This window comes from Pterocles gutturalis, unplaced genomic scaffold, assembly GCF_000699245.1.
Source record: "Pterocles gutturalis isolate BGI_N339 unplaced genomic scaffold, ASM69924v1 scaffold7566, whole genome shotgun sequence".
In the NCBI taxonomy this organism is placed as follows: Eukaryota; Metazoa; Chordata; class Aves; order Pterocliformes; family Pteroclidae; genus Pterocles; species Pterocles gutturalis.
Genome location: NW_010100254.1, coordinates 862 through 12,969, shown reverse-complemented (window position 1 = coordinate 12,969; position 12,108 = coordinate 862). Strand labels below are relative to the sequence as shown.

The following is a 12,108-nucleotide window of genomic DNA, read 5'->3' as shown; positions in this document are numbered from 1 at the left end:
ATGCAACAATGTCTCCTGTGACTTCTGTGATTGATGTGTTCAGTTCCAAGCTCTTTGCAAGAGAGTAACACAGCTCTGGGTTTTGTCGTGAATAGTTTAAAACTTTATTTGCATAATTCATGAAATTGCATTACATACAACTTCGTGTGAAAGAGATCTGGTTAGAGAACTTCTGCAGCATTTAATAATCTTGTGAATATTTACCGATTGGCTTTTTGTACCGTTTGCTGTCCTCTACAGTTTTAATGAGCGGTGGCTTTGCTTTGTTTCATTCCCTCCGTAAGGATTTGTTGACATGTCGTAGTAGTCATGCCTGTTTGGGGGAAGGGAATGAGTTTAGCAGTTTACCAAGAATGGATCAGTCATGTCTTTGCCCTCCAAGAGGTCGGAGGTCGCTTGACTTAGAATAGGGGGAGGGCAACCTTGAAGGGGGCAGATAGGGTTATTTTATTGAGAGGCCAAAGGGAAAATAACCCTTTTGAGTCCTTCCAAGCAAAACGTTTTCGTATATTTAATGAGGCCTTTTTTGTTTGTTTTACTACCTTTTTAGCAAGGGACTTTCTTATGCTTCTGCTTATAAATAGGAATTAGTGAATTATATGCTTTCATAAAGTTTTCAGTAAATTTGCAGAATAATGTGCGCTTGTTAGATGGCAGTGGTAAGTTTAATGCATTATATATTTTATGAGTTGTTTTGGGATGCAAAGTGTTAAAAAAATACAGAGCATCAGGATTTGCTGTGATAAGCATACAGATTAGCTGTCCACAGCTGTGATTCATTACTTTCACCGTAGAAATTAAAAGTGGCTGAGGGGAGGGTACTGCAAATGCAAACCACGCTTCTGTGCTGTAAAACTGAAAGGAATGAAAGAAGTGAACATAATCCATGGCCTGGTACAGCCTCAGAAATGTGTAAGGACAACACCTTACATGCTACAGTTCAGCAATCTTAAACTAGTTACGTATTCACTCTTCAGAGTAACTACAGAGAGAAGTTGAGATTTAAGGTATTTTTAAAATATCTACATCAGCTTTAAAACTCTTGTCTAAGAAGAGTCGATTTATCAGCTGTGAAATATTTACACTGCAGATCAAGATCTTGGAGATAATAGCCGCAGCCTTGTTGGCAGAGGAGGTTCACCCAGAGGAAGTCTCTCGCCACGGTAAGCATTATTTACATTGGAGAGTGCAAGCAGAGGAAATGTTTTAAGATTTGGAAACTTCACTGTCTTTTACTAGTAATATGTAAGTGTTTTAAAAGCCTATACACACACACATATATATATGTATGTATACACATACGTATAAATAAATTTATTTTTGTATAGATATATCCTTCTTAAAAAAAAATCCCTAAGATGTCCAGATAGCTAAAAATGTGCTGAAATTTATTTCTGTAAAAACTGAAATGAGGTTTACAAGTGAAGGACTTTACTTAAGAAATGGAGACTTGCTTTAGAGGGATTTATCTGTCATGTAATCCACACGTACTACTCCTCATCTCTTTGGATTTGTTATTGTAATAATATTTTTAGTCAAATTTGCAAAAATCCCAAATCCCATAATTAAAAAATTTTAACAATCACAGGAATAAGATGATCTGAGAAGTTAAATCTCAGTAAAAATTCCAAACAAATATTTTTTTTCCTTTTCCCTCTTGACTTAAAAATATGCAACAGTTCTCTGTGGAAAAAAAAAGTACTTTTTTTTTCTGCCACAATTGACCTCTACTACAGAAGTTTGACATAAGAATTCTGCTGGAATTGTATCACATTATTTTGTTTTAAAATAATTGCTGTTAAAATGTCAATATTGTGTTTTAAACACTTCAGTAATATCTTCCATGTATTTTAAGGGAATCTTTGTTTTTAAAGAGCTTTATTTTCTGTACTGGATTCCATATGAAATAGATTTTACAGTGTTATTACTCTGTTTTTTTTTTACTTGGGGACTAACCAGGGGAATTTTATCTTAAACAATTTTAGGATAGCTAATAAAATGTTAGTTACACAGATGCAGCACTGTGACATTTTGATTGTTACAGCATGTGTTTATTACAGTAATTTATAATAAATATCTCCAAATTAGATAATTTAACGTACATGCCTGGTGGTGTTGATCTTGTATTATATTCCTTAATTAATCAAAAAACTACTTGTCAAAGGGGATGAGAATATCCTTTGTAATACTTAGGTGGTATTACCTAGTCATGAAGTGGCTTTTAAGCTTTCCAATATGTGTTGCTTCTAAAACAATAAATAGAATTTACAAATAAGTTTAGACTGTGTTCTCAGTATTTACATTAGCATATAGATTTTTATAAATAAGGAACATGTCTGTATGTATACAAGTAAGTTAAGAGAATTTTGCAAAGGGAAATGCTCAACAATTATGAAATTCCAGAACTTTTTGTTATATATTAAGTAGTCTTCTTATGCATACATGTTGTGGTAATTACAAATTTTAATGTAATCTTAATTAATATGCAAAGGCCTGGTCTTTGTGCATTTTGTGGTAGGCCATATTTGTGTTCAGGCTATCTTTAGGTAGAATATTTGGGAAGCTAAACTTCTTAAATATGATTCTTTAATGGCGTTTATGTTCAGGGTACATATAGCCTAGCACTTACAACATTGTCAAAGTTCAGCTGGTTTTGATGAGGATGGCAAAGGATAATTGTATGATACAAAGGCCACCTCAGTCCACAATTGCAGAGCTTCCTTCAGCATATGGAAGATGTATCACTTTGCAGATAGCTTTTGCTTGGCAGTAGAGTTATTCAAAAACAAGCCAAAAAAAAGGGGGGGTGGGAAGGGGTAAAATCACTGCTGTAGTGCCAAAATTGAAAGATGGAAAAACTTAGTCTGAAATACCTAGCATGGAAAAAATTTAGAAAAGGTACGCATTCAATTGAGTTCAGTAGCTAGCAAATTTCACCTCTGGTTTGTGCAGTAAGAAAGATCACACACGTCAACATTTCTAAAATGTGTAGTAACTCCCCACCTTCAGTAACTCTGGTTACTTAAAATGTGGTTTATAGTGAACAAAAAACTAACTTCAAAAATCTGAAAACTTTCCAACTGTGAATGTTACCTGCTTTATGTATTAAAATTATTTTTCTGCAAGTTCTGACTTTGTTCCCTTTGAAGCTTATGAGATTCATAAATAACATATTTCTCCGAAAGAGCCATGTAATTTTCAAATAGTTTCTTAAAATAAAAACACTTGCAGAAACAATAGTTTGCTGTTGATGATGCAGCCACTTGCAGCTCTTTGGAGAAGACGTATGTAACTCATGAGCTGTATGATCATTTCAAATTCATATTGTTATATCTTTGTACCCCTGTATAGCCACAGTGTTTTATGTTTAAGCTGTCATACTTAAAATTTTAATATATATGAGAAATATAAATATAACCTGGTATATGTGAGCTGTTTCCGTTTTGCAAAGGAATTGCCGCTTTTCCCAAGGTAGCGCTTAAACTTTTTTTACTTCATGCTTAACCTTAGATTTAAAAATGTGTTATGTAATACCTGCCTTAAAATATGTTTGTATGCCTATATCTAAATGCAGTATTGCTCACAATTAATACTATAAGAATATGAATAACTGTACCCAAAATTAAAAAAAAAAACAGTTGTGAAAGTAAGCAAGGTATGACACATGAAACAAAGGATTCCCATGTCAGTGACAGTATCAGACCTGTGCAAAAAGCACAGTCATAATCCTATTGGAAACGATGATCAAATACTTTTTGGAATAAGGATTCAGCCCTAGTATGCAGGAACCGTATCACATCTAATGGATGAGGTAGGGGTTCACCTGGAAGAGGATAGATGGATTAAAGTTGCAATATAAGGAAATCTAGATTGGTTTTTTTTTGTCCTGCTGTACAGGCTTCCATGGAAGGATTGTAGAGGTTATACAGTCATATGTTGCTTTGTTTCTACCTTTCTGAAATTGATAGGAAACAGTCCTAAACCCAGCAAGAATTTTGTTGGTGATTTATAATTCAAATGGCACAATCGATTAGTGTTATGCGCCCTTCAAAAACATGCATACAGAGAAGGAAGTTGCTGGGGGGGGGGTTGTGTCGTGGTTTTCTGTGTTTGTTTTCTGGTTTTGGTTTGTACTTTTTTTTAAAGTGTGTTGTTTGTGTGGAGTGCAGTACATCTGTTCAGAATGTTTCCGCATAAACCTTCCTTCTTATCACTTCAGCACATCATGTAAACAACTAGTTTAAAGACTGTTTTTGCCAGGTCTGTGCTGAACTGTTAAATGCTGTTGAGTTGTCATCTCTTGTCAAAAAACACTACCTTGGTTACCCATTCATCAGGGCTTTTTGTTTTAACAGGAGTTTCTCTTCTTTCATCCTGTATGCAAAAGAGGAATTATTTATAAATACATACAGACCTCTTAAGTCATCTCCTTAAAACCTTTTCTCATAAAAATCTCTTTGCTCTGGTGCCTACAAAACGCTTGACAGTCATTAGGTAGCTAATGTGCTGTGACTGCTGCTTATTATGTTAATCATAATTAACACACTGATATCCTGAGCCCTGTATGTTGTCCTGTACTGGGACCACGGTGATCTTGTTGGTAAGTTTGCACTACCTGTAGAACAGTATGGCTGTGGTCCTGTGATGGCACCAGATAAGATAATGATAAATAAATAAATAAGATAAATAAGATAAATAAGAATCTGAGATCACTGGAGTTGATTTTGGAAAAACAAAAAACAAACAAACAAAAACATAAACCAACTTTTAGTGGGCTTTGGTTTTGGTCCTGTATGAGGAAGGGGACCATGCATGCATGAGGCCAGAATCCTGAGTCAGAAATATACTGAGCATCTGGTTTTGCTCACAGGTTAAATTTTGCCCCATTCTGCAAAAGGAGCCTACTTATAGGACCTGAGGGTTGCCCAACTTTCTTAGTGGCTGTGTGCTGAATATTTAACTTTCTCCTGAATGAGAAAAGATGTGTGGCAAAGGGATTATTCTTTGACATATGTGTGGTCATGGGTGATGAAGGAAGTGTGCACAGGACAGGTAGAGGATAACTGTAACTTTCATTGCATCCCTTGTGAAATAATTATTTTAATGTAGTCCCTCAAAAATCTAGTTTTGTGGTGTGGTGTTTGTGTGTTTTTTATTTTATTTTATTTTTTTTTTAAGAACAAGTTAGTGGAATTATATATGGCCTTTCTATGTGGAAGTATCATTACTGTGCTGATTTTGTTTTTATTTTCACAGTTTTCTGTGGGAAAGGTTTGAAGGCTTTTTTTTTTTTTTTTAAGACAGGTGCTCTATATATCCACATACAATGGTTTCCTGCTGTAGAAGTATGTGTTGTTTAATATAATACAATGCTGTTTTTCAGTTAGGTATTATGTTAGTCTGTATGCAAGAAGAGGTTATGTGCTTTCTCAGTATAAATTCTCGCACTGTGAAATACTACATCTTTCTTTTATTAAAGCCTTGGCAGTGAGAACCAGGAGTTCTTAGTGATTTTGATGAATTATCTTACTCTTGGAAGTGTACATTTACTTCCATCCTTTTCTTTAAACAATGAATTGCAATATTTTCAACAGATCCCCTGTAAGCAGTTTGCAGATTCGCTATGATCAATCAGGGAACAGTTGTGGGGAAAATTTGCCCCCAGTAGCAGCCAGCATAGAACAGCTTCTGGAGAGGCAATGGAGTGAAGGACAACAGTTTTTATTAGAGCAAGGCACCCCTAGTGACAGTAAGTACTCACGTTCTGTTTATTACTGCTTTTGTTAACTGTGTTATTCAGAACTGCTGTTTGGTGCTTGTCCAAGAGTTTAAAAAAAACCTTTCTGTTGTGACTAGAAATATAACTGTAGTGTACAATTGTAACATAGTTCTTAATGCAGCACATGGCTTCAGTAGATTACAAAAGTGTTCTCTATAATTAGCTAAATTTTTATGGATGGGGAAATTGTGTCATGGAAGAGGAAGTGACTTGCAGATCCAGCTTGTCGGTTGCAGAGTTTGGAAATGAGTTCTGGGCTCTTCGATCCACTGCTGTAAATAGTATAGCATAGTTCCCCAGTTTGCTTTATATTGTGTGATATAAATGGACATAATAATTTTTTATTCTTACATTTTTCATTTTTTAATTCCAAACTGTCTGCTTCTGTTGATGTTTTAAAAAAATATTTACAAATGTTAGGTCAGTGTCCTACTGGGCTTTTGTATCTTTATTATGTTCTATGCTTCTCATGAAAATTCTCAAAGCAAGCAAATAATTGTTTTCTCAAGTTATGTTTAATAGAGTGGAATAGTCCAAGAATGAATACGTTAAAAGCATAAGTGATGAGTAGATCACTTGGATCTCCATATTCAACAATCAAAGGCAAAAATTGAATACATTAAAAAAAAATTTTTTTTAATACCAGGTTAGGGTTTGTGTTATATTTTATTGAACATATAATTCTTTGCATTGGTAGTGTAAAGTGGTATCTAGTTGTTATTTTTATGAATGGTATCCTGACAAAAATGCTAATTGTGAGGAAATTCATGCAGGGATAATCCTTTAAACATGATAGCTGGAGGACAGGTTTAGCTAAGTCTTATTGCATCTCATTTGGGCTCACTGAGGGTTCCTTTGTATGTTCTTGAAGAGGAGGGATAAAAGCTAAATCCTTGGGAAATGACCAGATGTGCCTATACCAGTAGACTTATGTCTGTAGTAGGCCCAGAGGTCATGTTAAACAAATACAATTTAGAATTAAAAAAAAAAAAAGAAGGCTATCCCTGTGGCTTTACAGTCACACTCTAGTACTAGTTGGGAAATCCAAGTTCTGAAACCAAATTGGAGTTGAAAAAACTGTGCTTGGTAAAATCAGGTTAGTACAGAAAATGCCCTTTTTCTGCAGAAAAAGGGGTGGTAACTGCAGTGCTCACACAGTGCTCCCTGCTGGGTGATTTGTAGATCGCTGCTCAAAGCAAATGAGAGCTCTGCTCCCAACAAGGTGTGTCATGATAACTTCACGTTGGATGACATATTTTTCATTGTTTCTATAAGTTTGTGATTCACTGTACAGGGCATTTAAGAAGAAAAACTCCCTTTTCACAAACTTGCTTGTTTTTACATGTGTGTTGTTGGTTGGCTGTATTGCTAGTTGAATGTATTTTTGTCAAACTTTTTTTGTTTTGATAATGTTTAAAATTTCTAATACTGCAGCTGAAATAGATTTTTTTCCCAACTATGCAATTAACTTGTGCTGCTAAAATAATAATATTTTTATATTCTAGTTCGGGGATGTTACAACATACTGCTATTTGCTTAAAATGAATGTCAGCCCTAATGATGCGACTGCATTTGTATTTAAGCCAGGGGATAGATATATTGCAAAATTACTGTCACATGCTACATACTTTTTTCTGCACTTCAAATGTCACAAAACCTTTCCACTTAAATTTCTGTAATGTATCTCTCAGTAATAATTTTATTTCTGGTTTTCACGTACAACTTAATGCTAGTCTTAAATTGTAATAAAGAAATTTTGAAAAATTAAATGTTATTAATTCTTTGAATGAGGCTGTGAAAGATAACATATCCATTTTTACCTTAGTTTTAGGAATGCTTAAATCGTTACACCAACTTCAGGTTGAAAATAGGCGTTTAGAAGAACAGATAAAGAATCTGACTGCTAAGAAGGAGCGGCTTCAGCTACTCAATGCACAGCTTTCGGTGCCCTTTCCAACAATAACTTCAAATCCTAGTCCTTCTCATCAAGTACATGCCTTTCCAGTACAAGCAGGTAAGTAGAGGAGAGTATTAAAGTGTGAAAGTTATCCGAACATGTATTTATATGAAATATTTCTTTCGTCCACATATGCCATTGATTGGAGATGCGCATACATATAGGATGAATATAGACTAAGTATTTGTTGGTGTGTTTAAATGTTTAAAAGTCAATTTGAAGGTTTATATGAACCATTACTACTCATTTCAGTGCAGTTTCATTTTTACTTCAATCTGGAGCACATCTGTTTGAATCTATTGATTCACCAATTATTTAGTTAATAATTTACTACTCAGCAATGATTTTAAGGTTGACTTTTACATCTTCATATTTACTTTTGACATTATTTTGAAATAATTATTCTGAATTGTTTTACATGTTACAGAAGTTTAACCACTGTGTGTTTTTTGAAATAATTACTTTAGCACCTAGCACTGATTCCTTGAACAGCAGTAAAAGCCCTCATCTGGGAAACAATTTTTTACCTGACAATTCTCTTCCTGTATTAAATCAGGTAATATTTATTTGTTTCTTCTGAACTTAAACTTGTTACAAGTTAACTCATCATAGTCCTTGCATTGTGCTGTTAGGTGAAATTTTATGCAGCTGAGGGGGTTTTGTTGTTTGTTTTTTACACCAGGAGATAACCTCCAGCGGACAAAGCACCAGCAGTTCATCAGCTCTTTCCACTCCACCACCTGCTGGGCAGAGTCCAGCTCAGCAAGGCTCAGGAGTCACAGGAGTTCAACAGGTCAATGGTGTGACAGTGGGGGCACTAGCTAGTGGTATGCAGACTGTAACCTCCACCATTCCTGCAGTGCCTGGTGTGGGTGGAATAATTGGAGCACTGCCAGCCAGCCAGCTGGCAATCAATGGAATTGTAGGGGCTTTAAATGGGGTAATTCAGACCCCAGCAACAATATCACAGAACCCTTCTCCTCTCACTCATGCAACCGTGCCACCCAATGCAACGCATCCTCTGCCAACCACGTTAAATAACAGGTAAGAATTTGCTGATTTTATGTTTTTCCTTATAGTGCCTGCTGTACTTCAGTTTAGCTATGTTTTTTAACTGTCTCATTCAAGAGGTACTGTTTCTTAGCCTGTAATTGTCAAACTAGGTTCTGCTCCTGATCTGTGAATGAAAGTAAGAAGGCATTCCGTGGAAACACAAATAGTAAAGTTTAAAAAAAAAAAAGTTTTCTGTTTAGCTTTTGGGAATTCTACTGTCCATTTATTCCTTATTTTTAATCAAGTCACATTCCCAAACAAATGTGATTACACAGATGTTGCTTCAGCTCTCTTTTTTGGTTCAGAAAACAATATTCTTTGTCCTGACAATTGTTCTTCCAGGATTAAAGGAGCAGTGGAAAAGCTACCATTTGTTGCAGTGAGAAGGGGGGAGGAGAAGAGTTATACGGTCATGTAACTAAAGATGTAACAGGCATAACTAACCAGAGTAGTAATACGGTTGCATGGTATTTTCAGTTCCCTGCAGCTGACTCCAAAGACAACAAAATTAGTTTTTCAAGTTGTGTTCCTAAGGATTTTTAAATGCATAAAAAGATCCATGCTTGAGTATTCATAGCAGCCCTTCCCCAAAACCAGGTATCCTCAGCAGCATAAACTGCTGCTGCTTGAGCTGCAAGGCTAATGAGTAACAAAAGGAGACAGCTGCTTTCCAGGGAGGGGAATGGACTGCTTGGTCTGGAAGTACTTTGGGATAGAGCAGAGCATGGGCAAACTCATTCTCCCTGCCTCCCCTTCCTCCCTTCCCATGTATTGTCCTTTGCTTAAGAGGAGAACTACTGTTCTATATAGAAAGAAATGCCTGCAAATAGGGAATGGATTACTTGTCTTTAAATACAGTTTATTTTTGGAGATTATGGTGGATTACCCACCAGAAAAGGCTTATGTGATTGGAATGATGCAAGGCATCCCTTGTTTTGTAGTTTCTTTTTACAGTTTCTTTCCTTGCTGTTTGTTTGGCAGCTCTTGAATATTCGTGTACTGTATCATTGTGTGCTTCAGTAGGCTCATAAAACCTGATACTTTAAAGTGTATCCTGTTGTTTTGATGTGCTACTATATTTTTAGTGACGAGGTTGTATTTTTGATAGTTTGTATCATACATGAACATAAGAGTTCATGGGTTAAGCAAAAGACATTTCATTAATGAAAAGTTATCTTCTTTCTTGAGTATAAGAGGTCTGCTGAAAACACAAGAGTTTTATGTTACTCCCAAAAAGTGTGGGGAGGACTGAGAAATACTAGACAAAATCAAAAATATTAACCAGTTGTATAATGCTTTCCACTTTCAGGTAATGCCAAAATACAGCGGTCATGCTGGTGTTTTCTCATATGATTCTTTTAATACACAGATTATTTATTTCCAACTCCTTATATTGAAGAAATTATTTTCTCTCTCTCTCTTTTTTCATATCGTTCTTAACTGCTGGGAACTTTTGAGTGCGTAGCCTAGTAGCAGACTACTCTAGTTCATACAGAATACTGCAACAAGTATCCTCGTCATAAGTTCTCATTCCAGCTTTTAGCATAGTCTGGAATACTCCAGTGATTCCCTGTTTTCTGGTATAACAAGCATAAGATGTACAACTGTGCTAGCATTTCAATTTCTCTGTTTCTATTCTTGCATGATCTCTTTCCGCACTGCTCCCTCAATAATACTAATTTAAAATTAATGTTTATATTAAATTTAAGAGTGCACTTTTCACACAATTCTCTGCTTTATTGAGCTCATCCAGATGATTTGCTGGACCCCCTTCCTTTTTAGGTGTTTCACAATTGCCCCCATTTTCTGTGAGTTTTCAGTATTTCTAGTTGGTATATTTAGAGGAAAAAAGTTCAGGCCAAGCAAGCACTAATGCTCAGTAGTGCTAATATGATTTTAGTAATGACACATACATTCCTCATTCCTGTTCCTTCCATTACAAATGCTTCAGTGAAAAATATGTTCTGTTACTGGAACTAAGTTGTGAAGAGGCTCTGGGAAGACTTTGAATGAAGAAAAAAAAAAAAAGCAAAAATATAAGTATTTTCCACTGGTTGAGATTATCAGTTCTGAAACTATATGGGACACTGTTTGTTCCTGCCACTTGAGTTCAGTGCTATTTCAGTGGCAGCTAGTTGACTATTTCTTCATTATTAATTACTCTAGGTATCACTGCTCTTTGAACTGCCTCAGTGGGAAGGTGAAATGGTAACAAGCACAGGCAGGCGTGGAGGTTTGCTAATATGCTATCATGAGCTCTCTGAATCTGGGTAGATTGTATGGTGGTGATCAAGTCTGGAAGTGGTTTAAATCAGTATTCGCAAGACTATGAAAAGTCACATGAGAACTCAGCCCTACTTTCTAACTTTTGTGTATAGTTCTGTAATAAAAAGACTTCCTAGATGTTCCTGTAAGTTGTTACTTTACAGTGACTTCCCAAGCTTTGGAATCTGTTTGGACGGTTTCATGTGAAAAATAGATTATTCACCAATACATTAAGACTTCTTTATGCATATTGTCCTTATTCATGTGAGCTCTTCAACTGGGTGACATAGGGAGGTGAGAAAACACTGATTTGCACACTGCTGTTTGAGAGAGTTTCAAATTGTAGGTAAAAGAGCCTATATTCATTTGGCAGAGAAAAATATTCAATCCTTTTCTGGGAAAGAGATGGCTTAATACAGATTGCTAGCAACCAGGAGATTAAGTGATTTGAGGAAAAAGATAGGATTGTTTCTTTACATTCTCGCAACCAGAGAAGACTGTAGGATGGAGAGTTTCAGACTGATCATATAGCTTTTAATGAGAAGCTGAAAAAGGTTAAATTTACATTCCGAGCTGATCTGGTTTAGAGAAAGCTCTGTGGTGAAATCCAGTGAACTGCCTCTTCTGGGAAGCTGCAGCATTTTGTCTTCTGCAGTTAGGTTTTGTTTCTAGACACCTAGATCTTGGCTGTTGGCTGAGAGTATTTTCTTTCAAGTGCCAATGCGGAGCAAGAGAGGAAGACAGAATGGATAAAGAGAAGGGAGAACAACAGCAGAAAAAAAAAAGAGCAAAGGTAAAACATGATATAGGAAAAAAAGAAAGAATGGGATAAAAGAATGAAAAAACAGTGGAGAAGTTTGATTCCAATATAGAATACAGAAAAAGTGAGGTAAAAAGAGAAGGAAATAAAGTACTTATTTTTTTGCATTTGTTACAAATGATACAATTGAATTTAAAGGTGTTAGAAGGAATTTCAATTAATTGGTGAGTGTCATAATTTGAAAGTCAAGCACATGCATAGTTCTAGCTTATGTTAGGCCTGAGTTTTGCTGTT

General features: G+C 35.6%; 1 protein-coding gene across 1 annotated transcript in view; it reads left to right on the top strand.

Moving 5' to 3' along the window:
- Nucleotides 1-8,780, top strand: part of MLLT10 (myeloid/lymphoid or mixed-lineage leukemia (trithorax homolog, Drosophila); translocated to, 10) — a gene marked incomplete at both ends in the record, with an annotated part of 99,405 nt that extends 90,625 nt beyond the window's left edge. The window contains 5 exons of the mRNA XM_010079055.1: nucleotides 1,091-1,163; nucleotides 5,595-5,749; nucleotides 7,605-7,793; nucleotides 8,204-8,292; nucleotides 8,419-8,780. Coding sequence (XP_010077357.1) covers nucleotides 1,091-1,163; nucleotides 5,595-5,749; nucleotides 7,605-7,793; nucleotides 8,204-8,292; nucleotides 8,419-8,780 — 868 coding nt within the window. The remainder of the gene's footprint in view (nucleotides 1-1,090; nucleotides 1,164-5,594; nucleotides 5,750-7,604; nucleotides 7,794-8,203; nucleotides 8,293-8,418) is intronic.
- Between the last annotated feature and the right edge of the window lie 3,328 nt (nucleotides 8,781-12,108).